At 53.3% G+C, this 24,820-nt stretch overlaps 1 protein-coding gene across 3 annotated transcripts; it reads left to right on the top strand.

The window, feature by feature from the left end:
• Positions 1–13,354: 13,354 nt before the first annotated feature.
• On the top strand, positions 13,355–17,030 carry ARHGDIA (Rho GDP dissociation inhibitor alpha). Of its 3 annotated transcripts, XM_033182640.1 has the most exons (6): positions 13,355–13,475; positions 14,808–15,024; positions 15,140–15,223; positions 15,359–15,435; positions 15,517–15,580; positions 15,677–17,030. In XM_033182640.1, the coding sequence occupies exons 2-6, from the start codon at positions 14,835–14,837 to the stop codon at positions 15,874–15,876; spliced, it is 615 nt and encodes a 204-aa protein (XP_033038531.1). In that variant the 5' UTR covers positions 13,355–13,475; positions 14,808–14,834; the 3' UTR covers positions 15,877–17,030. The 3 variants fall into 3 exon arrangements, with proteins under 3 accessions (XP_033038531.1, XP_033038528.1, XP_033038529.1); XM_033182637.1 differs by having other exon boundaries at positions 15,140–15,435; XM_033182638.1 differs by having other exon boundaries at positions 13,388–13,475; positions 14,778–15,024; positions 15,140–15,435.
• The last annotated feature ends 7,790 nt before the right edge of the window (positions 17,031–24,820 follow it).

Genomic DNA, 24,820 nt, shown 5'->3' with positions numbered 1-24,820 from the left:
TGGATTTGCCTATTCTGGACATTTCATAAAATCAGTGTCACTAGTATCTATCTTCTTTGACTTAACATAATAGATTTCTTTTTTTTGAGACGGAGGCGCTCTGTCGCCCAGGCTGGAGTGCAGTGGTGCAATCTCAGCTCACCGCAAGCTCTGCCTTCTGGGCTCACGCCATTCTCCCACCTCAGCCTCCCAAGTAGATGGGTCTACAGGCGCTGACCACAACACCCAGCTAATTTTGTTTTTGTATTTTTAGTAGAGACGATTTCATCATGTTAGCCAGGATGATCTCGATCTCCTGACCTCATGATCCATCCACCTGGGCCTCCCAAAGTGCTGAGATTACAGGCGTGAGCCACCGCGCCCGGCCAGGTTTCTTTTTTTAAGAGACAGGGTCTTCCTCTGTCAGTAGGCTGGAGTGTGGTAGCTCAGTCATAGCTTACTGTAAATGCAAATCCTGGGCTTAAGCAATCTTCCCACCTCAGCCTCCCAAGTAACTGAGACCACAGGCACATGCTGCCACATCCAGCAAGTTGTTTTTTCTTTTTTTTTCTTTTTTTTTGAGATGGAGTTTCACTCTTCTCACCTGGGCTGGAGTGCCATGGCGCAATCTCGGCTCACTGCAACCTCTGCCTCCTGGGTTCAACTGATTCTCCTGCCTCAGCTTCCCAAGAAGCTGGGATTACAGGCACCCGCCACCATGCCCAGTTAATTTTTTTCTTTTTTTTTTCTTTTGAGACGGAGTCTCGCTCTGTCGCCCAGGCTGGAGTGCAGTGGCATGATCTTAGCTCATCGCAAGCTCCGCCTCCCGGGTTCATGCCATTCTTCTGCCTCAGCCTCCCGAGTAGCTGGGACTATAGGCGCCTGCCACCATGCCTGGCTAATTTTTTGTATTTTTAGTAGAAACAGGGCTCCACCATGTTAGCCAGGATGGTCTCGATCTCTTGACCTCCTGATCCGCCCACCTTGGCCTCTCAAAGTGCTAGAATTACAGGGGTGAGCCACTGTGCCCAGCCACTAATTTTCTGTATTTTTAGTAGAGACGGGGTTTCCCCATGTTGGCTAGGCTGGTCTTGAACTCCTGACCTCAGGTGATCTGCCTACCTTGGCCTCCCAAAGTGCTGGGATTACAGGCATGAGCCATCAAGCCCAGCTTCCAGCCAGTGTTTTTTGTTTTTGTTTTTTGAGACGGAGTCTCGCTGTCTCCCAGGCTGGAGTGTAGTGGTGTCATCTTGGTTCACTGCAAGCTCCGTGTCCTGGGTTCACACCATTCTCCCTCAGCCTCCTGAGTAGCTGGGACTACAGGCACCCACCACCACGGCCGGCAAATGTGTTTAGTATTTTTAGTAGAGACGGCATTTCACCCTGTTAGCCAGGATGGTCTCTATCTCCTGATCTGCCCATCTTGGCCTCCCAAAGTGCTAGGATTACAGGCGTGCGCCACCATGCGCATCCCCAGCCGGCGTTTTTAAGGTGCATCTGTGTTGTGCTGTGTCTAAGACTATTCCTTCTTATGGCCGACGACTGGCATGGATACACCACATGGTTTGTTTGTCTATTCATCTGTTCATGGACATTGGGGTTGCCTCCACTCCGTGACGTTATAAGAATGATGCTGCTGTGAACATTTTTATATACATTTTATATTAACATCTTTTCAATTCTCGAGTAGAATTGCTGGGTCATGAGGTAACTTTAATTTTTTGAGGAACTGCCAGACTTTTCCGAAGCAGCTGCAGCATTTTATATTTCTACCAGCAATGTATGAGGGTTCCAATTTCTCCACATTCTCACCAACACTCATCTTTTATAGTTTAGTCATCCTACTGGGTGTGAAGTAATATCTCATTGTGGTTTTGCTTTGCAGTTTTTTCTTTGTAATTCTTTTTTTTTAATGTCTTTCATCTCTATCTTTTTTATGTCTGGACTGAATAGACGTTACCATGGATAAATTGCCACCGTGGCAGATTTAGAAGGACTTTACTGGGAAATACATATATCCTAAATGGAATTAAATGTCCTATTATCAGTGGCATTCAACAAAGTAGCGTCATAAAAGATTGATTTTGTTGAGCATAATGAATACCTGAACTCCAGCTATTACTTTATGTCATTAAGTTTTATAGAAAAACTTGTCTCAGGCCAGGCACGGTGGCTCACGCCTGTATTTCCAGCACGCTGGGAGGCTGAGGCAGGTGGATCACAAAGTCAGGAGATGGAGACCATCCTGGCTAACACAGTGAAACCCCATCTCTACTAAAAATACAAAAAATTAGCTAGGCGTGGTGGTGGGCACCTGTAGTCCCAGCTACTTGGGAGGCTGAGGCAGGACAATGGCGTGAACCTGGGAGGCAGAGCTTGTAGTGAGCCAAAATCGCACGACTGCACTCCAGCCGGGGTGACAGAGTGAGACTCTGTCTCAAAAAAAAAGAAAAAAAAACTTGTCTCAAAAGTGCTATGATATTCTTCCTGAAATGGACATAGTAGCATCTCAGTATCTTTAAAAAAAAAAAAAAAAAACTAAATTTTTAAAAATTGAGTTTTGAAGCAAGGTCTCCCTCTGGTGTCCAGGCTGGAGTGCAGTGGCACAAACACAGCTAACTGCATCCTGGAACTCCCAGGATCAAGGGATCTCCCACCTCAGCCTCCTTAGTAGCTGGGACTACAGGCACCCACCACCGCGCCTGGCTGATTTTTAAAACTTTGTATAGATGGGGTCTCACCATGTTGCCCAGGTTGGTCTCGAACTCTTGCACTCTAGGGATCCTCCTGCCTTGGTCTCCCAAAGTGTTGGGATTACAAGTGTGAGCCACCACACCCAACACAGCCTATTAATGTCAGTCTATTTCTCTATTTACGAATTTCCTGAAATGTTACCATTTTTATATTCAGATTTATAGAAAAGAAGCTTTTGTCTTTTATGACCTTGACACTTCTGAAGGGTACTGTCAGCTATTTCGTAGAATGCCCCTCGCATTGGGGACTCTGACCTTATGACTGGACAAGGTTTTTTTTTTTTTTTTTTTTTTTTTTGAGATGGAGTCTGACTCTGTCTCCCAATTTGGAGTGCAGTGGTGTGATCTCAGCTCACTGCAACCTCTGCCTCCCAGGTTCAAGCGATTCTCCTGCCTCCGCCTCCCAAGTAGCTGGGATTACAGGTGCCCGCCACCACACCTGGCTAATTTTTGTATTTTTAGTAGAGACAAGGTTTCACCATGCTGGCCAGGCTGATCTTGAACTCCTGACCTTGTGATCCATCTGCCTTGGCCTCCCAAAGTGCTGGGATTACAGGCCTGAGCCACCATGCCCTGCTGGTTTATTTTTTGGCATGAATACCACAGCTGGGATGTCCTCTTCTCAATGCATCGTGGAGATATGCAATGTCAGTCTGTCCAACTCCTGGTCATACTAGTTTAGGTGGCAGCTGCGGCTGCCGGGGCTTCTCCACTACATAGTTACTGTTTTCCCTTTGTCATCCATAAATACTTTGGGGATATACTTCCAGACTAAGTGAATGTCTGTTTCTCTTCCAAGTTTTACCCACTAATTTTTTTTTTTTTTTTTGAGATGGAGTCTCTGTTACCCAGGCTGGAGTGCAGTGGCACAATCTCAGCTCACTGCAACCTCCGCCTCCCAGCTTCAAGCAATTCCCATCTCAGCCTCCCAAGCAGCTGGGATTACAGGCACACGCCCACCATGCCCAGGTAATTTTTTTGTATTTTTAGTAGAGACGGGGTTTCACCATGTTGCCCAGGCTGGTCTTGGACTCCTGAGCTCAGGCAATCCACCCACCTCGGCCTCCCAAGGTGCTAGGATTACAGGCGTGAGCCACCGCGCCCGGCCAACCCACCGATTTCAGCATCCGCTGGTGGGTCTTGCAATGCAGTAATTAACAACTTAGTTTTCAAAGGTGATTTTTGCATTTTCCTCATTCCTTTGACGTTTATTAATTGGAATTCGTCTCTAAGAAAGAGCAGTCCCTTCTCCAGCTTTTTTTTTCTGAGACAGGGTCTTACTCTGTCGCTCAGGTTGCAGTGCAGTGGCTCAGTCATGGCTCACTGCAGCCTCGACCTCCCGGACTCAAGTGATCCTTCCATCTCAGCCTCCTGAGTAGCTGGAACCACAGGTGCTCACCACCATGCACAGCTAAGTTTTTGTATTTCTTGTAGAGATGGGGTTTCCTCATGTTGCTCAGGCTGGTCTCAAATTCTCGAGCTCAAGTGATCCGCCCGCCTTGGCCTCCCAAAGTGCTGGGATTGCAGGCGTGAGCCACTGCGCCCGGCCTACCGTTTCTTTCTTTACATGTGTGGATCAGTATGAACTCAAGGGATGTTTGATTCCGTGAGTCATAATCTGATACTGTTTCCATGCTTTGGCCACTGGGGGCTCCTGGAGATTTGCTCCTGTGCCCCGTCCTTATTTAAGCACTTCCTTATTTTGGGATGTCTTCGGTTTTCCTTGTCCCAGCTCTGGACCCAGCTTCTTCTCCAGGGAGCCCTCCCTCACTGGAGACTGGGATTTAGTAACCAAGACTTGGGCACTGGCTGTGCTTGTTGCTTCTGGGCCCTCCTCGGACAGAGCTGGGAAGTGGATCTGTGACACGTGCTTATGCATTTACCCCCACTGGTTTCTGTAGCTGTCTAGTTCCTACTGTTCCTGTCTCACCTGCCCCTTTCCTTATGTGTAGTTTCTTCCTGTGACGGGGTAAACCTGGCTCTCAGATTGACACGACATTCACTTAGGCCATGTCAGTGCTGCAGGTGAACTGCTCAACCTGTGCCCCCAGGAGGCACAGTCACTATGGAGGGCACCTTCCTTAATTGTGCACTGTTGTTTTTGTGTTTGATCTGTAGCGTCTACAGTACTGGTTTCAAACGCTGCCTAGATGAGTTCTTTTCTTTCTTTCCACCTCCTCCTGCAAATTATGTGATTTGCATAATTTGTACATAGTTAGGTTCATTTGTTAGTTTGTATTCCTTTTGGCTACCCCCATATCCTCGTTGACTTTTTCTTTCTTTTGTAATTTATGTATGTTATAATGAAATTTATATGAGGGTGTATAATTTTCATAAATGTTTATGGTTTACATGTATTAGCTGTTATTATTAAGAAGTCACCCTGGGATTGACTGGCCAACCATTTGGTGAAAGATAGCAATAAATAATACATCATGAAAAATTTTAATGTAAAAATAAAGCCATGAAAGTACCAGGAAATAAATCTTTTCTTTTAATTACATCAGCTTGTCTGTGATCATGTAGCCTAAGGTAGGCTAGAATTAATTTTTATGTTATCTCTACACATTATTGAAGTGAATTATAAAATGTTTTAGCATGTTTATTACTTGTAAATTAATATCTATATGAAAATTAATGTGAGCATATATTTAGTATATAAATCCTTCATAAGTAATTCAAGTTACTCTTAATGATATCTTAAGACTTAAGATTCCTTTTTTTTAGCTTGTGTTGAATATATCAACATCCAAGAGTTGATGATGCTGCTTAAGGAAAGAAACCTCATGTTTACTTTTGGAAGTTGTAAGGGCACTGACTTATAAAAACTGGGAAATAAAAGGAAAGAATCAGGCATTTGTCTTTTCTGTATGAAGTATTTAATTTTGGGGCAACAATTGATGACAGGGGGTCCTTTTTTAAAAAAATAAAGAATTCCAGCTAAGAAGTACAGAAATAATTAGAAAATCAGGCCAGGCACGGTGGCTCACGCCTGTAACCCCAACACTTTGGGAGGCCAAGGCATGAGAATCACTTGAACCCAGGAGGCGGAGGTCGCAGTGAGCCACGAGTGTGCCCCTGCACTCCAGCCTAGGCAAAAGAGCAAGACTTTCTCAAAAAGAACCCAAAATTAGAAAATCAGCATTTTGCAGTGCCCAATGATGATGCATGTCAGAAACAGTGAAAACTGGCGATGACAGTTGAGGAGGCCACTGATAATGGGTGGACCGGACCAGCCCAGCTTCCCAGAACCAACTATACCTCACTACAGGTAGGACCAGAAGACAAGTCCGATGAGGTAAAGCAGCAGAAGGCCCCAGCAGCCTCTAGCACTCGGACGGGCTCATCCTGCCTAAGAAGTGCAGACGACGGGAGAGGGTTCTCAGGGCACCGGAGGGATCAGCCCGGCAAATCCAGAGCACAGGACACTGTCAGCAAGACACCCCGGCTCCTCAGCACCTGAGCGGCACGAAGCGCAGAGGACGAAATAGAGGCAGTGGCATCCCAGTGCACAGCGTGGCCTCTGTCCAGACCCTGATGTGGGGACATGATGGCAAGAAGAAACTTGGGGAAAATTGAGCAGAGACTATTAGATGTCAGAAAGCATTGTCAGTTTTGGTGGGCGTGTTCATGGTATCGTTAGGTAAAAAAGAAGAGTCCAGCCGGGCGCGGTGGCTCAAGCCTGTCATCCCAGCACTTTGGGAGGCCGAGACGGGCGGATCACGAGGTCGGGAGATCGAGACCATCCTGGCTAACACGGTGAAACCCCGTCTCTACTAAAAAATACAAAAAACTAGCCGGGCGAGGTGGCGGCGCCTGTAGTCCCAGCTACTCGGGAGGCTGAGGCAGGAGAATGGCGGGAACCCGGAGGCGGAGCTTGCAGTGAGCTGAGATCCGGCCACTGCACTCCAGCCTGGGCGACAGAGCGAGACTCTGTCTCAAAAAAAAAAAAAAAAAAAAGAAGAGTCCCTATCTTTGCAGGACAGTAAGGACTTTTTAAACTTCTGTAAGTCACCAACCTGGGCAACATGGCAAAACCCATCTCTACAAAAAAATACAAAAAGTACCCAGACTCATTGCTGTAACATAAAAAAAAAAAAAAAAATTGGCATGGTGGTGCCACCTGTGGTCCCAACTACTTGGGAGGATGAGGTGGGAGGATCCCGTGAGCTCCAGAGGTCGAGGCTGCCAGGAGCCAAGATTGTGCCACTGTACTGCCTGGATGACAGAGCAAGACTCAAAAAACAAAAACTTCTGTAAATCAGACAGTCTCACAAACTCAAAACAAACAGAATCTTGGGAAACAATTACCACCAAGAACATGAATAGGCAGTTCACAAACATGGAAAAAGCTGGAAGCTGGACGAAGTAGTACAAGCCTATAGTCCCAGCTACCTGGGAGGCTGAGGGAGGAGGATCACTTGAGCCCAGGAATTTGAATCCATCTCGAACAACATAGATCCTATCTTAAAAAGTTTCGGGCCGGGCGCGGTGGCTCAAGCCTGTAATCCCAGCACTTTGGGAGGCCAAGACGGGCAGATCACAAGGTCAGGAGATCGAGACCATCCTGGCTAACACGGTGAAACCCCGTCTCTACTAAAAATACAAAAAAAAAACTAGCCGGGCGAGGTGGCGGCGCCTGTAGTCCCAGCTACTCGGGAGGCTGAGGCAGGAGAATGGCGGGAACCCGGGAGGCGGAGCTTGCAGTGAGCTGAGATCCGGCCACTGCACTCCAGCCTGGGTGACAGAGCGAGACTCCGTCTCAACAAAAAAAAAAAAAAAAAAAAAAAAAGTTTCGGCCGCGTGTGGTGGCTCATGCCTGTAATCCCAGCACTTTGGGAGGCTGAGGCAGGCAGATCACAAGGTCAAGAGATCGAAACCATCCTGGCCACAATGGTGAAACCTCATCTCTACTAAAAATACAAATATTAGCTGGGCATGGTAGCACGTGCCTGTAGTCCCAAGCTTCTCAGGAGGCTGAGGCAGGAGAATCGCTTGAACCCAGGAGGTGGAGCTTTCAGTGAGCCGAGATCGTGCCACTGCACTCCATCTCAAAAAAAAAAAAAAAAGGGCCAGGCACGGTGGCTCAAGCCTGTAATCCCAGCACTTTGGGAGGCTGAGACGGGTGGATCACGAGGTCAGGAGATGGAGACCATCCTGGCTAACAAGGTGAAACCCCGTCTCTACTAAGAAATACAAAAAACTAGCCGGGCGAGGTGGCGGGCGCCTGTAGTCCCAGCTACTCCAGAGGCTGAGGCAGGAGAATGGCGTGAACCCAGGAGGCGGAGCTTGCAGTGAGCCGAGATCCGGCCACTGCACTCCAGTCTGGGCGACAGAGCGAGACTCCGCCTCAAAAAAAAAGGTTTTTAAAAAACAAAATTATTTTAAAAGTTCCAGCCTTTTAGTGATGCAAGAAAGTCAGTTAAAATAATGTGATGCCATCATTCTAGGACATAGCATTGGCAAAGACATATGTCTGTGTGTGTGTCTTTTTGTTTTTTTTTTTTTGAGAGACAGGGTCTCTCTGCTGCCCAGGCTGGAGTGCAATGGTGCCATCTCAACTCACTGCAACATCCGCTCCCGGGTTCAAGCAGTTCTTCTGCCTTAGCCTCCCGAGTATCTGGGATTACAGGCATCTACCACCACACGCGGTTAATTTTGTATTTTTAGTAGAGATGGGAATTTTACCATATTTGCCAGGCTGGTCTTGAACTCCTGACCTCAGGTGATCCGCCCGCCTCGGCCTCCCAAAGTGCTGGGATTACAGGCACGAGCCACCATGCCTGGCCCTATGTGTATAAAATTTTGAAGAATCTTACAGGCCGGGCGCGGTGGCTCAAGCCTGTAATCCCAGCACTTTGGGAGGCCGAGACGGGCGGATCACGAGGTCAGGAGATCGAGACCATCCTGGCTAACACGGTGAAACCCCGTCTCTACTAAAAAATACAAAAAAACTAGCCGGGCAAGGTGGCGGGCGCCTGTAGTCCCAGCTACTCGGGAGGCTGAGGCAGGAGAATGGCGTAAACCCGGGAGGCGGAGCTTGCAGTGAGCTGAGATCCGGCCACTGCACTCCCGCCCGGGCGACAGAGCGAGACTCCGTCTCAAAAAAAAAAAAAAAAAAAAAAAAAAAAAAGAATCTTACAGACCCGTGAGTTTTCAGGGTTGCAGGATATAAAATCAACATATTAATCAGTTGTATTTTATATATTAGCAACCAACAAGCCAAAAATGACATTAAGAAAATTCCAATCACACAGTACTAGAGAGACTAAAATACTTAGGAACAAATTTAACAATAAAGTGCCAGACTTGTGCACTGAAAGCTAAAATACTGAGCTAAATTTCCACTTTTATGGTTTGGGAGATACAGTATTGTTAAGTTGGTAGTTCTCCCCAGATTGTTCTATAGAGTCAACAGAATTCCTATCAAATTCCTTTTCCCAGGCCTGTATTAATAAAATATAAGTTAAATGTATATTAATAAAGTTATGTAAACATTTATAGGACCTATAGTAGTCAAAACAATTTTTTATTTTGAAACAGGGTCTTTTTTTTTTTGAGACGGAGTCTCGCTCTGTTGCCCAGGCTGGAGTGCAATGACCAGATCTCAGCTCACTGCAAGCTCCGCCTCCCAGGTTCACGCCATTCTGCCTCAGATTCCCGAGTAGCTGGGACTACAGGCGCCCACCACCTTGCCCAGCTAGATTTTTTGTATTTTTTTAGTAGAGACGGGGTTTCACCGTGTTAGCCAGGATGGTCTCGATCTCCTGACCTCGTGATCTGCCCATCTCAGCCTCCCAAAGTGCTGGGATTACAGGCTTAAGCCACCGTGCCTGGCCTCTTTTTTTTTTTTTTTTGAGATGGAGTCTCGCTCTGTCGCCCAGGCTGGAGTGCAGTGGTGCGATCTCAGCTCACTGCAAGCTCTGCCTCCCTAGTTCACACCATCATCCTGCCTCAGCCTCCCAAGTAGCTGGGACTACAGGTGCCTGCCACCATGCCCAGCTAATTTTTTGTATTTTTAGTAGAGACGGGGTTTCACTGTGTTAGCCAGGATGGTCTCTATCTCCTGACCTTGTGATCCATCTGCCTCAGCCTCCCAACATGCTGGGATTACAGGTGTGAGCCACCGCGCTCAGCCTTTTTTTGGTTTTTTTTGGAGACAGAGTTTTGCTCTTGTCACCCAGGCTAGAGTGCAATGGCACAATCTCGGCTCACTGCAATTTCTGCCTCCTGGTTTCAAGCAATTCTCCTGCCGCAGCCTCCCGAGTAGCTAGGATTACAGGCATGCGCCACCACGCCTGGCTAGTTTTATATTTTTTAGTAGAGACCACATTTCACCATGTTGGCCAGGCTGGTCTTAAACTCCTGACCTCATGTGATCCACCCTCCTCGGCCTCCCAAAGTGCTGGGATTACAGGCGTGAGCCACCATGCCCAGCCTATGGTGAATAAATTTTCAACAAAGACGGTGAGGCATTGCACTGGGGGAAATCACAGTTTCTCAACAAGAGGTGCCAGGACAGGTGGATGTTCCTACACACAGAAAAGATGTTCACTCCGTATGCAAAAGTTAACCCAAAAAATATGGACTGTAGATCTAAGTGTCAACAAGCATAAACTATAGCAGAAGATCACAGAAGAAAATACGAGGGAAAATCTTTACAATATCCAGTTGGGCTAAGAGTTTGTTTTTGAGATAACAAAACAGAGTCTCGCTCTGTCACCCAGGCTGGAGAGCAGCCTTGACACCACGGGCTCAAGTGATCTGCCTTCCGCAGCTCAGGAGTTCTCAGGATAGCAAAGGCATGAGCCATGTGGAAAAAAACTACTTCACTAGAAGAAAAGGTTTTGCCCCTTAGAAGACATCATTAAGAAAATGAAAGACAAACCACATAAAATGTCTGCAAATCACATATCTCTTTTTTTTTTTTTTGAGACTGAGTTTTGCTCTTGTTGCCCAGGCTGGAGTGCAATGGCGTGATCTCTGCTCACTGCAGCCTCTGCCTTCTGGGATCAAGCAATTCTCCTGCCTCAGCCTCCCAAATAGCTGGGACTACAGGCGTGCGCCTCCACATCCAGCTAATTTTTGTATTTTTGGTAGCGATTGTGTTTCACTATGTTGGCCAGGCTGGTCTCGAACTCCTGGCCTCAGGTGATCCGCCCGCCTCAGTCTCCCAAAGTGCTGGGATTACAGGTGTGAGCTACAGCGCCCCGTCTCATATATCTGATAAAGGACTGTATACAGGATATGTTACTACTCATAACTCAGCCCAATTAAAAATGAGGAAAGATTTAAATAGGTTTCTGCCCAGGAAGACGCATCAGGGAAATGCAGATGCAACCCACAGTGTGACACGACACTGCTTCACATTTGTACAGCTGGGATTGAGCACAGCAGGTGTTGCCAACCCTGTGGCCACCTGGAGCAGCCCAGCGTTGCTAGGGGGTGCAAAGTGGCACACCTACATTGGGAAACATTTGGGGACTTCCACTCAGGAATCTACCCAAGAGAAATGAAAGCACATGTTCATGAAAAGGCTTAATGCAATGTTTGTAATGGTTTATAATGTTCCTAAATGTTTATGGCGGCATTATTCATAATGCACAAAGAAGAAACCATCCAAATGTTTGCCAACTGGAATGGTTACAAACAAAATGTATACCCACACAATCGAATCTTAAAAGGATAAAATACTCTCTAAAACATGAGTGAGCCTCAAAAACATTACACAGTATAATCGTCATTTATGTGAAGTGTCCATCAGAGGCAAGTTTAGAGATACTAAAAGCAGGATTGTGATTGCCTGGGACAGGGTGTAGGGTGTAGAGTGTGGGTGGTGGGAGCAGGCATCACCTGAAAATAGCTCAAAAGAATTTGGGGCTGGGCAGAGTGGCTCCCAAAAATGCCTTCCTGTGTTCATTTATGTGTCTGAACAAAGCAGCTGCGCGCGTGTGTGCGTGTGGTCTCTGCTTCTCTTGGCCAGCCTGGGTTCCCTGCCAGAAGCCTGGCAGTATGGGCCAAACAGACAGGGCCCTGTCTGCATGGAACTCAAGAGTGATTTAAAAAGGTGGTGGCCAGGCATGGTGGCTCACACCTGTAATCCCAGCACTTTGGGAGGCTGAGGCAGGAGGCTCGCTGGAGCTAAGGGGTTCAAGACCAGCCTGGGCAACATAGTAAGACCCCATCTCTACAAGAAATAAAAAATCAGCTGGACATAGTAGTGCACACCTGTAGTCCCAGCTACTCGGGAGGCTGAGGTGGGAGGACTGCTTGAGCCCAGGAGATTGAGGCTGCAGTGAGCTGAGACTGCACCACTGCACTCCAGCCTGGGCAACAGAGCAAGACCGTGTCTTAAAGAGGCAGGGCACGGTGGCTCATGCCTGTAATCCCAGCACTTTGGGAGGCTGAGGCGGGTGGATCACCTGAGGTCAGGAGTTCGAGACCAGCTTGGCCAACGTGGTGAAACCCTGTCTCTACTAAAAATACAAAATTTGGCTGGGCATGTTGGTTCACGCCTGTAGTCCTAACTACTCGGGAGGCTGAGGCAGGAGAATTGCTTGAACCTGAGAGGTGGAGGTTGCAGTGAGCCGAGATTGTGCCATTGTACTCAAGCCTGGGTGACAGAGACTACGTCTCAAAAAATAAATAAATAAATAAAAAGAGGAGTCCACGCTAACGAGTCCACAGTCCTAACAAGTGCTGCGGGCTGGACGTGGGGCAGCGTCCCAGCCAGTGTCTGGTGCAGGGCCTTAAGGGGCTTGGCCTCCAGTACAGGAGAGCACAGGGCTGGGTGCGAGCACTACAGCTGGGCCAGGCCACTCACGTTATGCGGCCGTTCCTGATGCTTCAACACGGTCCTTATGGGCGAATGTGTGAAATCTCGGAACAAGTGGAGTGAGGAACTGAGCGTCTGCGGTGAAGCCCAGGCCAAGGAAGCCCGTCATCTGCTCACGGTGCCAGGAGGTCTCTGCCTTCTGGTCCTGAGGAGTCGCGACATTCCTGAGGGGTACTAGGGCCTCTGCAGCTGTGCCTGCGCGAAGTAGCCACGCGAGCTGCACATGACTTCTGTCTCAGCCTGGAGAAAAAAGCTCTGGCTGCGCCCTCGCCCACCACGAGCTTTCCACGGGGCCTGGGCGTGCAAGGGGCTCCTCCTTGTCCCGAAGCCCTGTCCTTCCACGGGAGACACCAAGGCGCTGGAGCAGCCCGCGCGCCGGCGCACTCGCCCATGTTTAACGAGAACTTAATCCCCGTGCCCCTTACCTCCCCGAAGTCCCTGGACTAGATAACAAGGTCCCGAAACAAGAGTCGCAGTCGGACCGACAGGGCCGGGGAGGGCAGCGCACTGCACCTGCGCGGGCTTCCACAGCCCACGCGGCCGCCCCAGGCCTGCAGTCGGCGCGGGTTGGACAGCGGCGAGGCGGGATGGGACCTCGCCTCCTGGGCACCGGCGCCCTGGGCTCGCGTGGGGGAAGTGCCCTGGCTTACAGAGGTGACCACTGACAAGGCTCGGGGTGGAAGGTGACGACTCCAGAACCCACGCGGAACGCGCCCACGAGGCCCGGCCGCAAGATGGCGACGCCGTGCCCCCAGCCACCCGCGCGCCGCGCATGCGCCCTGGCCTTCCCCGCCCGAGCGAACGGAAGTCTCGTGACCCCGGAAGTGACAGGCAGGGCGGGCGGGGCGGCCGACGACGTTCGTCATTTAGTGCGGGAGGGAGCCTGAGCCGCGCGGCCGAACCCTCCGGTGAGTGGCCGTGGCGGGGCGGAGGCGGCGGACCGGGGCGGGGACCGGCGGCGCCGGCGGAGGCGGGGGGCGCCGGGGTAGGGGCTTCCGCCTTTGTTCGCGCCCCGCCCTGAGCCCGCGGCGGGGTCTCGGCGGGCGGGGGCGCGGTGACAGCGGGCCAGGGCGGCGCGGGCCAGGGCGGGGCCGGGGCGGGACCGGGCGGTGGCGGCCCCGGCCCCACGTGCGGGGCCCGGGCCGGAGGGGCGGCGGGGGCCAGGGGACTGCGAGCCCCGCCCGAGCGCCCCTGAGCTTCTTTCATGGCCGCCGAGGCGCGTGGGGTCCGGGCCAGACCGGAGGGTCCCTCCCTGGGGACGCGGGGGGCGCTGGGCCGGCAACCGCGGCCTATCGCGTTTCGGGGCGACGCGGGGATTGGGGCGCGGCCTCCCCCAGCGCCCGGGCCACGCCCGGCGCGGATTGCGGGCCCTGCGGAAGTGCGGGCCGCGCCCTAGGATCCCGGCGCCTGCGGCCACCCTCGCGCGACGCAGAGGCCTCAGCGCCTGGAGGAAGCAGGGCGGCCTGGACCTCGCCCTGGGCGTCCCGGGTGGGCTGCTCCCTGACCCACCTCCCACGCTGCTTGGAAGAATCTGAGCCTGATATTCCCGCGCTCAGCTCCCTGCCGGGTCAGTGCTGCCCCGGGCACTCATGGCTCCCGATCTACAAGAGGGCCCGACAGTACTGAGTGGCTGTGGTAGCTCCCAAGTGTAGGTCACAGACTCACAATTGTAGAGAAACCGGAGATACTTAGGATCCTCGTGCCCCGTTGGCTCCCTGCGGTATTCTGGCTGCCCCTAGCATCCGAGCTCCAGGGGCATCCTGTTTGAAGGATGAGGATGAGCCGACCACACAGGTTTACATGTGACTAGCACGGCCAGAGGAGCATCCCTACTGAGGGATACCCAGCGCCGTTACCCGGTAGGGCGAGGGCCTGGGCAGCGCAGGAGCAGCAAGACCCTAAGAGAGGTTTTAGTGTGGGCCTTGCCAGTTGGATCTGGGGCCTGCTAGCCCCGCCCCACGCATGCCGGGCTGCTGCTTCCTCCATCGTGGAGGGGGAGGTGTGCTCTCTCTCCCCAGCACCGGCTGCAGTGCCCATTTTGTCTTAGATGTTATACCTGGCGTGAGGGCACCTCACACTGCCCCAGAGGATGCCCCTGAGGAGGAGCTGGGCGGTGGAGAGGAGCGAGGGTGGCCCCTTTGGAGCCCTTTTGGAGCGCTGGCTGCAGTCCACACTTCTGCTCAGAAAGTGCGCTTCCGTTGGGGATCCAGGTCCAAGGCCTGCCACCGTCCTGCCCACAGGTGTCCTGACCCAGGCTAAGCGTGAGCATGGCTGAGCAGGAGCCCACAGCCGAGCAGCTGGCCCAGATTGCAGCAGAGAACGAAGAAGATGAGCACTCGGTCAACTACAAGCCCCCGGCCCAGAAGAGCATCCAGGAGATCCAGGAGCTGGACAAGGATGACGAGAGCCTGCGAAAGTACAAGGAGGCCCTGCTGGGCCGCGTGGCCGTTTCAGCAGGTGAGTCTGGGCTGCGGGAGCCGGGTGAGCACCCGTGCACTCCAGCTGTCTTGCCGCTCCTCAGCCTCTACTTCCACTGGTGGGGGTGAGGCCCTCACCTCCTGTTACTCCCCAGACCCCAACGTCCCCAACGTCGTCGTGACTGGCCTGACCCTGGTGTGCAGCTCGGCCCCGGGCCCCCTGGAGCTGGACCTGACAGGTGAGCGCCCTGCGGCTGCGGGGGCTCGGGCGGCCCCTGGTGGGGATCCTGGGAAGTGCAGCCAAGGGGCCGCGCAGGGCTGGGGGCGCGGGGCTGGCTGCTGGGCAGTCCTTGAAGGAGAGGTCCCTCCAACAGGTGACCTGGAGAGCTTCAAGAAGCAGTCGTTTGTGCTGAAAGAGGGTGTAGAGTACCGGATAAAAATCTCTTTCCGGGTAAGCTATAGGCTGTTGTGGCCAGGGAATGGAGGCGGGACTGGGGCCGGCCTTCCCTGATCTTGGCTTCGGGTCCTGCAGGTTAACAGAGAGATCGTGTCCGGCATGAAGTACATCCAGCACACGTACAGGAAAGGCGTCAAGAGTGAGTGGGGCCCCAGGCAGGGCGGAGGGGCCCTTTGGGTGCGCGCTGCCAAGCCGGGAAGCAGGGCGGCTGACCGCCCTCTTCCTTGTGCCGCAGTTGACAAGACTGACTACATGGTAGGCAGCTATGGGCCCCGGGCCGAGGAGTACGAGTTCCTGACCCCCGTGGAGGAGGCACCCAAGGGTATGCTGGCCCGGGGCAGCTACAGCATCAAGTCCCGCTTCACAGACGACGACAAGACCGACCACCTTTCCTGGGAGTGGAATCTCACCATCAAGAAGGACTGGAAGGACTGAGCCCAGCCAGAGGCAGGCAGGGCAGACGGACGGACGGACGACGGACAGGCGGATGTGTCCCCCCAGCCCCTCCCCTCCCAATACCAAAGTGCTGACAGGCCCTCCGTGCCCCTCCCACCCTGGTCCGCCTCCCTGGCCTGGCTCAACCGAGTGCCTCCGATCCCCCTCCTCGGCCCTCCCCCGCCCACAGGCCCAGCCTCCTCGGTGGTCTTGTGTCTCGTTGCTGCTTCTGCCTGTGCTGTGTGGGAGAGAGGCCCCGGCCAGGCCTCTGCTGCCCTTTCCGTGCCCCCAGGTTCTGTCTCCGTCACACCTGAGGCCTGGCTTAAGGAAGGAGCGGAGCAGCCATTCTCCAGGCCCCGTGGTTGCCCCTGGATGTGTGCGTCTGCTGCTCCATGGTGGAGCTGGGGTGTGGGATGCAGGGTCTTGTGGGGGCCGGGTCATCCTCCAGCCCTGCTGCTCCCTGGCCAGCCCCTTTGTCACTGTCAGTCCCGTCTAACCATGATGCCTTAACGTGGAGTGTGCCGTGGGGCCTCACCAGCCTCTAACTCCCTGTGTCTGCATGAGCATGTGGCCTCCCCATCCCTTCCCCGGTGGCGAACCCAGTGACCCAGGGACATGTGGGGTGTGCTGCTGCTGCTCCCCAGCCCACCAGTGCCTGGTCAGCCCGCCCCCTCCCATGGCCAGGACTGCGGGATGGCTCCAGCGGCTTGGGGAAAGCCAAATTGCCAAAACTCAAGTCACCTCAGTACCATCCAGGAGGCTGGGTGTTGTCCTGCCTCTGCCTTTTCTGTCTCAGCGGACAGCGCCCAGAACCTACCCCCAAGAGAGCCGTCAATGGACAGCCTCACTCACCTCACCTGGGCCCAGCCAGGAGCCCCGCCTGGCCATCAGTATTTATTGCCTCCGTCCATGCTGTCCCTGGGCCGCTGGCCTGCCGCCTGTCTCCCCAGGCTCTCGGTGCCACCACCCCCAGCAGGCCCTCCCTGACCCAGCCAAGAACAAACAAGGGACCAAGTGCACACATTGCTGAGAGCCGTCTCCTGTGCCTCCCCCACCCCGTCCCTGGTCTTCATGTTGTGTCTGCCAGGCTCAGGCAGAGGCACCTGTCCCTGCTTCTCCTTTTCTGACCGGGAAATAAATGCCCCTGAAGGAGCCGGGGCTGTCTGCTGCTTGGCATCTCCAGGGTCTTGCAGGGGAGGGCCTGGCTCCTCTGCTGCCCGACAGGCTTTAGGAGACAAACGGGAAGATGAGGACGCTCGTGGGTGGTAGGAGGGGAGGGCAGGGCCCCCATGAAGTGCCGTGGCTGCTGGGCCCCTTGCAACTATCTGGGAAGAAAAAAAAGTGACTCCTGGCGACACCAGCCCTAGGCAGCACAGCCTAGAACAGTGCAGACAACCTCGGCTGCGGTTGCCGGTCCCTGCCTAGGGAATGGGGAGGCAGGCCTGGCCTGTGCAGCTCGGATGCTGCCAGAGGGAGAGCTGCTTGATTCCCTGGCTGGGCTCCGGGGTGTCAAGTTGGCTCGGCTGTGAGCGTGCCCTCCAAGGACGATCCCAAGGAAACCCAGGGAGGAACAGGCCCAAGTCAGGGTTGGCCTGGTAGCCCCTGACACATGTGGGTGTGGCTGTGGCTGAGGCAGGAAGTCAGTACCCAGGTAGTGGGGGCCACAGAGGTGCCTACAGTACCAGCCCTTCACAGCCACAGCCAGGTGCCCTCCAGGATCGGGCAGTGCCAGAAACCCAACAGTGAAAAGGCTTAGTGTGATGGGATTGGCAGAAGACTAAGGGCATCGTCACTGCAGTATGGTGCAAAGGGGCTACTGGGGAACCATGCAGGGCCTCCTGGGGCAGGTGCGTTCAGTCAGGGGCCCCAACCATTGCAGCATCAGGACAGCCCAGCTCTTCTGTGTCTGCAGTCACGTGGGGGTAGCATTGCCTCCTCCTCCTGCTCTATCTCCAAGAGGCTTCAGGAACTTCAAACCCATGCCCCTCTACGGTGCAAGGAGAAGAGGCAGAGGAGTAACAAAGAACCACTTACAAGTGTCCATTCAGAAATTACCTTTTCTGGCCTGATGCCAAATTCAAACTGCCTTCTGTGGTAAGGTGTTGAGAAAAATCATACTCCGCACAGAGGCAGCTGGGCTGCGCAGCTGCTACCCTGGGGCCTCCTACCGGTCATTCCGACACAGGCCATGGTGCTCGGGTTTATCAGCAGGGCTGGGGTGGGCAGGGAGACACCTTCATGCCTCAGGTCACTAACCACACACCTGTGCCAGGGCATTGCATGTGGGCTCCACTGCCCCCTCACCCCATCCTTGCCAGGCTTTTGTGGGGCCACAGAGGCTGAGCCTAGAGCTGACCCTGTGTTAGACACCCCAACAGAATGGCACCTTCCTGCAGAAGCTGGTCCAGACCCAGATCTGAGAGCAGTCAGAGAGAAAGGCTGGGTCAGCCCCCAGCCCTTGATTCCGCAGGGAGCAAAGACCCTACCCAGCCTCTCCCAGAACTGCTCCTGGCCCCAAGTGAGGTGGTCTCGTGTCGCATTGCTGCTTCTGCCTGTGCTGTGGGGGAGAGAGGTGGTGGGGTGGTGAAACCACAGGCTGGAGGGTCACCCCACTGGACAGACAGCAGCCCAGCCAGGGAGGGTGAGCTCCACGGCAGCTGCCCCTGCCAGGCAGTTTCCTCCATGCTCCCGGTTCGCTTCTTACATGCTCCAGCAGAGTCCCCAAGCCCAGTGCCAGGATGTCGTCAGCAGTTCGGCTCATCAGGCGACGGCCTTCGGAGCTCGGGCTGAGCCAAAAGGCTTCACCTTCTTGCTCCTGGATTTTCCCAGCTTTGCTAGACATGTGAACTCAGACCCGGGTGCCAAGCTGTACGGGCATGCTGCCAGCAGCCAGGACTTTGGGCTGGCTCCTCCCCTGGTGCAGGGTAACATGAGGTGACACCTGCACAGTGGGCATGACGTGTCTCTCGGGTCCCAAGTCTAACTTGATCCTCGTGGCCCCACTTGGGACCTGTTTGTACTGCCTGGTGCTCCAGACAGGCCTCCCCGCCTCCAGCAGCCTGCACCTAAAGTCTCCTCTCCCAACCTCCGCAGGTCCATAGCTCCCAGCAGTCCCCTAGCATCCACCTCCTCAGCCACCCCCAGGTGGACACTTCTTCCATTCAGGAGGGTGACATGTCAGTGCCAGCCAGTGCTAGGTCAGGGTCTGGGATGTGACCAAATAACCACGGGTTACCATGATTTCTGAGAACCTTCTCTGTGCCCAGCACTGCCCTGCACCATGAGCACCTACCACACTCCACAGGGCCCATGCTCACCACCGCGCTGCTGCTGGATTTCTCCCTCCACTCTGGGCACGGCGGGCTGCTGCTCAGTGGGAACACAGGAGGGACTTCAGAGCACTGCTCAGGTGCCCATGAGCCTGCTGCTACCCCCACCACAACTTCGACCAGACTGCAGGCTGAAAGGGAGCTGTTTTGCTCTAAGAGCTCTATTTTTTTTGTTGTTTTTTTGAGACGAAGTCTGGCTCTGTCGCCCAGACTGGAGTGCAGTGGCACGATCTCGGCTCACTGCAAGCTCCGCCTCCTGCGTTCACGCCATTCTCCTGCCTCAGCCTCCCTAGTAGCTGGGACTACAGGCGCCCGCCACCACGCCCAGCTGATTTTTTGTGTATTTTTTAGTAGAGATGGGGTTTCACCATGTTAGCCAGGATGGTCTCGATCTCCTGACCTCGTGATCCGTCTGCCTTAGCCTCCCAAAGTGCTGGGATTACAGGCGTGAGCCACCGCACCTGGCCGAGAACTATATTTTTAAGAGTAGTATCTCGCGGTGGCTCAAGCCTGTATCCCAGCATTTAGGCGAGACGGCGATCACGAGTCAGGAGATCGAGACCATCCTGGCTAATACGGTGAAAAGCTCTCTAAAAAATACAAAAACTAGCCGGGCGAGGTGCCGTAGTCCAGCTACTCCAGGCTGAGAGTATTAAACCCAGGCGGAGCTTGCAGTGAGCTGAGATCCGGCCACTGCATCCAGCCTTCAGAGCAAGCTCCGCTAAGAAGAAGAGTAGTATCTGGCTAGAAGATCACTTGAGCTCAGCAGTTCAAAACCAGCCTGGGCAACACAGGGAAACTCTATCTCTAAAAAAATAAAAATTAGGTGGGCATGGTGGTGTACACCTGTAGTCCCAGCTACTCAGGAGGCTGAGGCAGGAGGATCACTTGAGGCCAGAAGGCGGAGGTTGCAGTGAGCCATGACTGTACCACTGTGCTCCAGCCTGAGTGACACAGCAAGACCCTGTCTCAAAAGAGTAATATTGTACACGCAGTACATTTAAAAATCACCGGGCGCGGTGGCTCATGCCTATAATCCCAGCACTTTAGAAAGCCGAGATGGGCAGGTCACCTGAGGTCAGGAGTTTGAAACCAGCCTGGCCAACATGGTGAAACCCCGTCTCTACTAAAAATACAAAAAATTAGCTGGGCATGATGGTACATGCCTGTAATCCCAGCTACTCGGGAGGCTGAGGCAGGAGAATTGCTTGAACCAGGGAGTCAGAGGTTGCGGTGAATCGAGATTGCGCTGTTGCACTCCAGCCGGGACAACAAGAGCAAAATTCTGTCTCAAGGAAAAAAAAAAAAATGCATCAATCAAAACATTTAATCACTAACCAGTTGGTCGGGCATGATGGCTCTCGCCTGTAATTGCAGCACTTTGGGAAGCCAAAGTGGGCGGATCACGAGGTCAGGAGTTCGAGACCAGCCTGACCAACATGGTGAAACTCTGTCTCTACTAAAAATATAAAAATTGGCTGGCCGCATTGGCTCACGCCTGTAATCCCAGCACTTTGGGAGGCCGAGGCAGGTGGATCACGAGGTCAGGAGATCGAGACAATCCTGGTTACCACGGTGAAACCCCATCTCTACTAAAAGACACAAAAAATTAGCCAGGCATGGTGGCGGGCGCCTGCAGTCCCAGCTACTCAGGAGGCTGAGGTGGGAGAATGGCGTGAACCCAGGAGGCGGAGCTTGCAGTGAGCTGAGATTGTGCCACTGCACTCCAGCCTGGGTGACAGAGTGAGACTCCGTCTCAAAAAAAAAAAAAAAAAAAAAATTAGCCAGGTGTGGTGGTGGACGCCTATAATCCCAGCTACTCAGGAGGCTGAGGCAGGAGAATCACTTGAACCTGGGAGGCAGAGGTTGCAGTGAGCCAAGATTGCGCCACTGCACTCCAGCCTGGGCAACAGAGCGAGACTTTGTCTCAGAAAAAAAAAAAAAAAGTAACCAATATTTAATGGGTCCCTTCCCCAAGCCTGAGACTCCCTAAAGGATGTCTGGAGCACCTGTGATGATCCAAAGAAATGCCAGCCACAGGAGGGCCCTGACCCCCAAGGACACACTCCTCGAAGGGCCTGGGCATGAGGTGAACACAGCCCATCTTTTCACCCTAGGGTTAGAAGGCACATGAGCAGACCTCAGGAAAAGGACCCTCAGCCCTCTACAGGTGCCCAGCGGAACCAGCCTGCACTCTTGGGGGCAGGACCCATGCCCTGCACATTTCCATCCACTGAACCCCCACAGAGGAGGGCATCTCAGGCCATCGTAGACCAGGCTTCCTCCCTCCAGCGTTCCCAGAGCCCACCTTTGCTGCCCCTGTTGGTTTGGTGCAGGAAGCCAGTCCAAGGGCAGAGGCACCTTAAGAGGACACTCTGGGCAGCCATGGCATCCGTCTAAAATACTGTGATTTGGCTGCGCATGCTGGCTCACACCTGTAACCCCAGCGCTTTGGGAAGCTGAAGAGGGGAGGATCCTTTGAGGTCAGGAGTTCGAGACCATCCTGAGCAACATAGCAAGATCCCATCTTCAAAGAAAAAAACAAAAATGCTGCCATCTATCTAGGTTAGTTCTGGTTGGGCACCCTGGTTTTCACAGAAGGATGTCAGGTCGGCCACAGCCTCCTGGGCTGATGCAGCCCTGTCCTCTGCTACCCTGGCCAGGCCTTCACCAGCACTGAGATGTGTTCCACCGGCCCAGAGCCAGCCTGAGACTTATCCATGGCCACTGGGATCCTTGTCTGGTCTGTGTGCCCTGAGACTTATCCACAGCCACTGGGATCCTTGTCGGGTCTGTGTGCCCTGAGACTTATCCATGGCCACTGGGATCCTTGCCGGGTCTGTGTGCCCTGAGACTTATCCATGGCCACTGGGATCCTTGTCTGGTCTGTGTGCCCTGAGACTTATCCACAGCCACTGGGATCCTTGCCGGGTCTGTGTGCCTTCAGTCTTCTCCACTTGGTCCTAGTTCTCATTGTCTGTGAACACTTTTCCTTTTTACTTCACTGTATGCTCTGGACTAAGCTGCCGCCAAACCATCACAAGCTAATCAACATTATGTTAGTTAAATCTCTTCACTCTTTCCCCAACAGTGGACAAAACACAAGCTCCAATATTTAGGCATCTGAACTCTGACCTCGTACCTAGATGTGGTACAAATGTGGGGTGGGGTTTTTTGTAAGATACAGGGTCTCTGTCACCCAGACAGAAGTGCAGTGGTATGATCATGGCTCACTGCAGCTTCAACCTCCTGGGCCCAAGCTGTTTTCCTGCCTCACTTTCCCAAACAGCTGAGATTATAGGCAGGCAACACCATGCCCAGCTTGTCTCAGGCCCCAAATTGTGGTCTGTAAAACAGCTCACGGCAACCACAAAAACGCTGGAAGATAGTGCAGCAACCTGAAGCAATTTCCATCTGTCCAGAGGGCAGAAGGGACCGTGCCTGCAATCAAAACAAGCTCTGAAGAGATGGTGTTTCCCGAGTCGGCTCCAGGCCAGTGCTCAGCGAGGCACATACTCATATTCCTTCTAGGCCGGAAAAATCACCCAGAGGAAGCAGACAGTTCTCCCAGCAGTTACAACCTATGCCTCTGACTGACCTTTGCTCTGCTGGCACTGGGGGGAGGGGCACAGAGGACCCAGTCTTGACCACAAGGAACTCACATTCTAGTGGAGGGAGTTCCCTGTGTGAAGGATGAGAAGCATGCTCTCAGGAACAACTGATTAACAAACACAAACTCTCAAAGTACAAAAGCAACTTACTCTACGTTTTACCATTTCAAAAGTCAGGATGCTATTGCACTCAATGTGTATACATTTAACATGGGAGCATTTCCCTTTTCCCTGCCAAGTTTCAACTTTAAAATCAGTGGTGGTGCTGCTTCCCAGCAAAGGAAAGTGAGGGGAATGGAGAGGGCAGGCACCTGGGGAAAAGGAGAGCAGCAGGTTCCAGGCAGTGCGGGAGAGGGAGGGCTGCCAGTGTCCAACAGTAACAAAATGCAGACCTTCTATGTAATTTTAAAGTTTCTAAAAGCCACATTAAAAGATAGAGGAGGCCGGGTGCGGTGGCTCACACCTGTAATCCCAGCACTTTGGAAGGCGAGGCAGGTGGATCACCTACGTCAGGAGTTCGAGACCAGCCTGGCCAACATGGTAAAACCCTGTCTCTACTAAAAATACAAAAATTAGCTGGGCGTGGTGGCAGTTGCCTGTAATCCCAGCTACTCAGGAGGCTGAGGCAGGAAAATCGCTTGAACCCGGGAGGCGGAGTGAGCCAAGATTGCCCACTGCACTCCAGCCTGGATGACAAAGTGAGACACTGTCTCCAAAAAAAAAAAAAAAGATAAGAGTAAACAAATATTATTTTTTGAGATAGGATGTCTACCTGTTATCCAGGCTGGAGTGCAGTGGTGGGATCATGGCTCACTGCAGCCTCAGCCTCCTGGGCTCAAGTGATTCTCCCACCTCAGCCTCCCAAGTAGCTGGGACCACAGGTGTACACCACAGCGCCTGGCTAATTTTTAAAATGTATTTTTTGTAGAGACGGGGGGCGGGGTCTCACTATGTTGCCCAGGCTGGTCTCTAACTCCTGGGCTGAAGGGATCCTCCTGCCTCGGTCTCCAAAAGCGGTGGGATTACAGGAGTGAGTCACACAGCACCTGGCCTCAGTATTATTATGTAATCCAACGTATGTATACAGAGTATTTCAACATGTAGTAAAGTTATTAACGAAATACTGTACCTTGTGTCCCCCAGCCCCTACACGCACATTCAGTCTTTTTTTTTTTTTTTGAGACGGAGTCTTGCTCTGTTGCCGAGGCTGGAGTGCAATGGCGTGATCTCGGCTCACTGCAACCTCTGCCTCCCGGGTTCAAGCGATTCTCCTGCCTCAGCCTCCCGAGTAGCTGGGATTACAGGCGTCCGCCATCAGGCACGGCTAATTTTTGTATTTCTAGTAGGGATTTCACCACGATCAAGCCGGTCTCGAACTCCTGACCTCGTGATCCGCCCGCCTCGGCCTCCCAAAGTGCTGGGATTACAGGCATGAGCCACCGCGCCTGGCCCTGCACACTCAGTCTTAGAAGTTTGATGTGCATTGCGCACTCACAGCCCGTCTCGGGTGGACTGGCCACATTTCAAGTGCTCAGGAGCCTCGGTGGCGGGTCAAGTTGGGAGGCAAACCCAGCTGCTGCCTTCGGAGTGAAGCAGCGCCCAGCGCCCAAGGTATTTCCACAGCTGTATAACGGCTGGGAGGTCTCCTGAACCGACCAGAGCATCTGAGAAGCACCAGAGTAGGGACAGCTTCACAGGATTTGGCAACCAGTGGGAAGGGAGGGAAGAGATCGTACAGGGCAAAGGGCCGCTCCCTGAAGGCCTTAGCCGGGAGGACCTTTCCTATGGTCACTCAACGCAGGGGCGGCGTCTTCCTGGGGCCTGGGAGCCGGCAGGTCCCCAGCGCCCAGGTCCCGCCCCTCCCGCCCGTCTCTCCAGCCCCATTCTCGTAACCCCCCGCCCCTGTGCTCTCATCCCTCCGAGGCTTCCTCGACCTGTGCGCACGATTCCCGTGCCAAGGCCCTGCCGTCATGCCTCGGTGGGTGTCTTGCGTGACCTCGCGGA

The sequence above is a fragment of the Trachypithecus francoisi genome, unplaced genomic scaffold (assembly GCF_009764315.1).
Source record: "Trachypithecus francoisi isolate TF-2019V2 unplaced genomic scaffold, Tfra_2.0 Lachesis_group20, whole genome shotgun sequence".
NCBI classification, from domain to species: Eukaryota; Metazoa; Chordata; class Mammalia; order Primates; family Cercopithecidae; genus Trachypithecus; species Trachypithecus francoisi.
The sequence above is the reverse complement of the archived record's forward strand: the minus strand, read 5'-3'. Positions and strand labels throughout refer to the sequence as shown.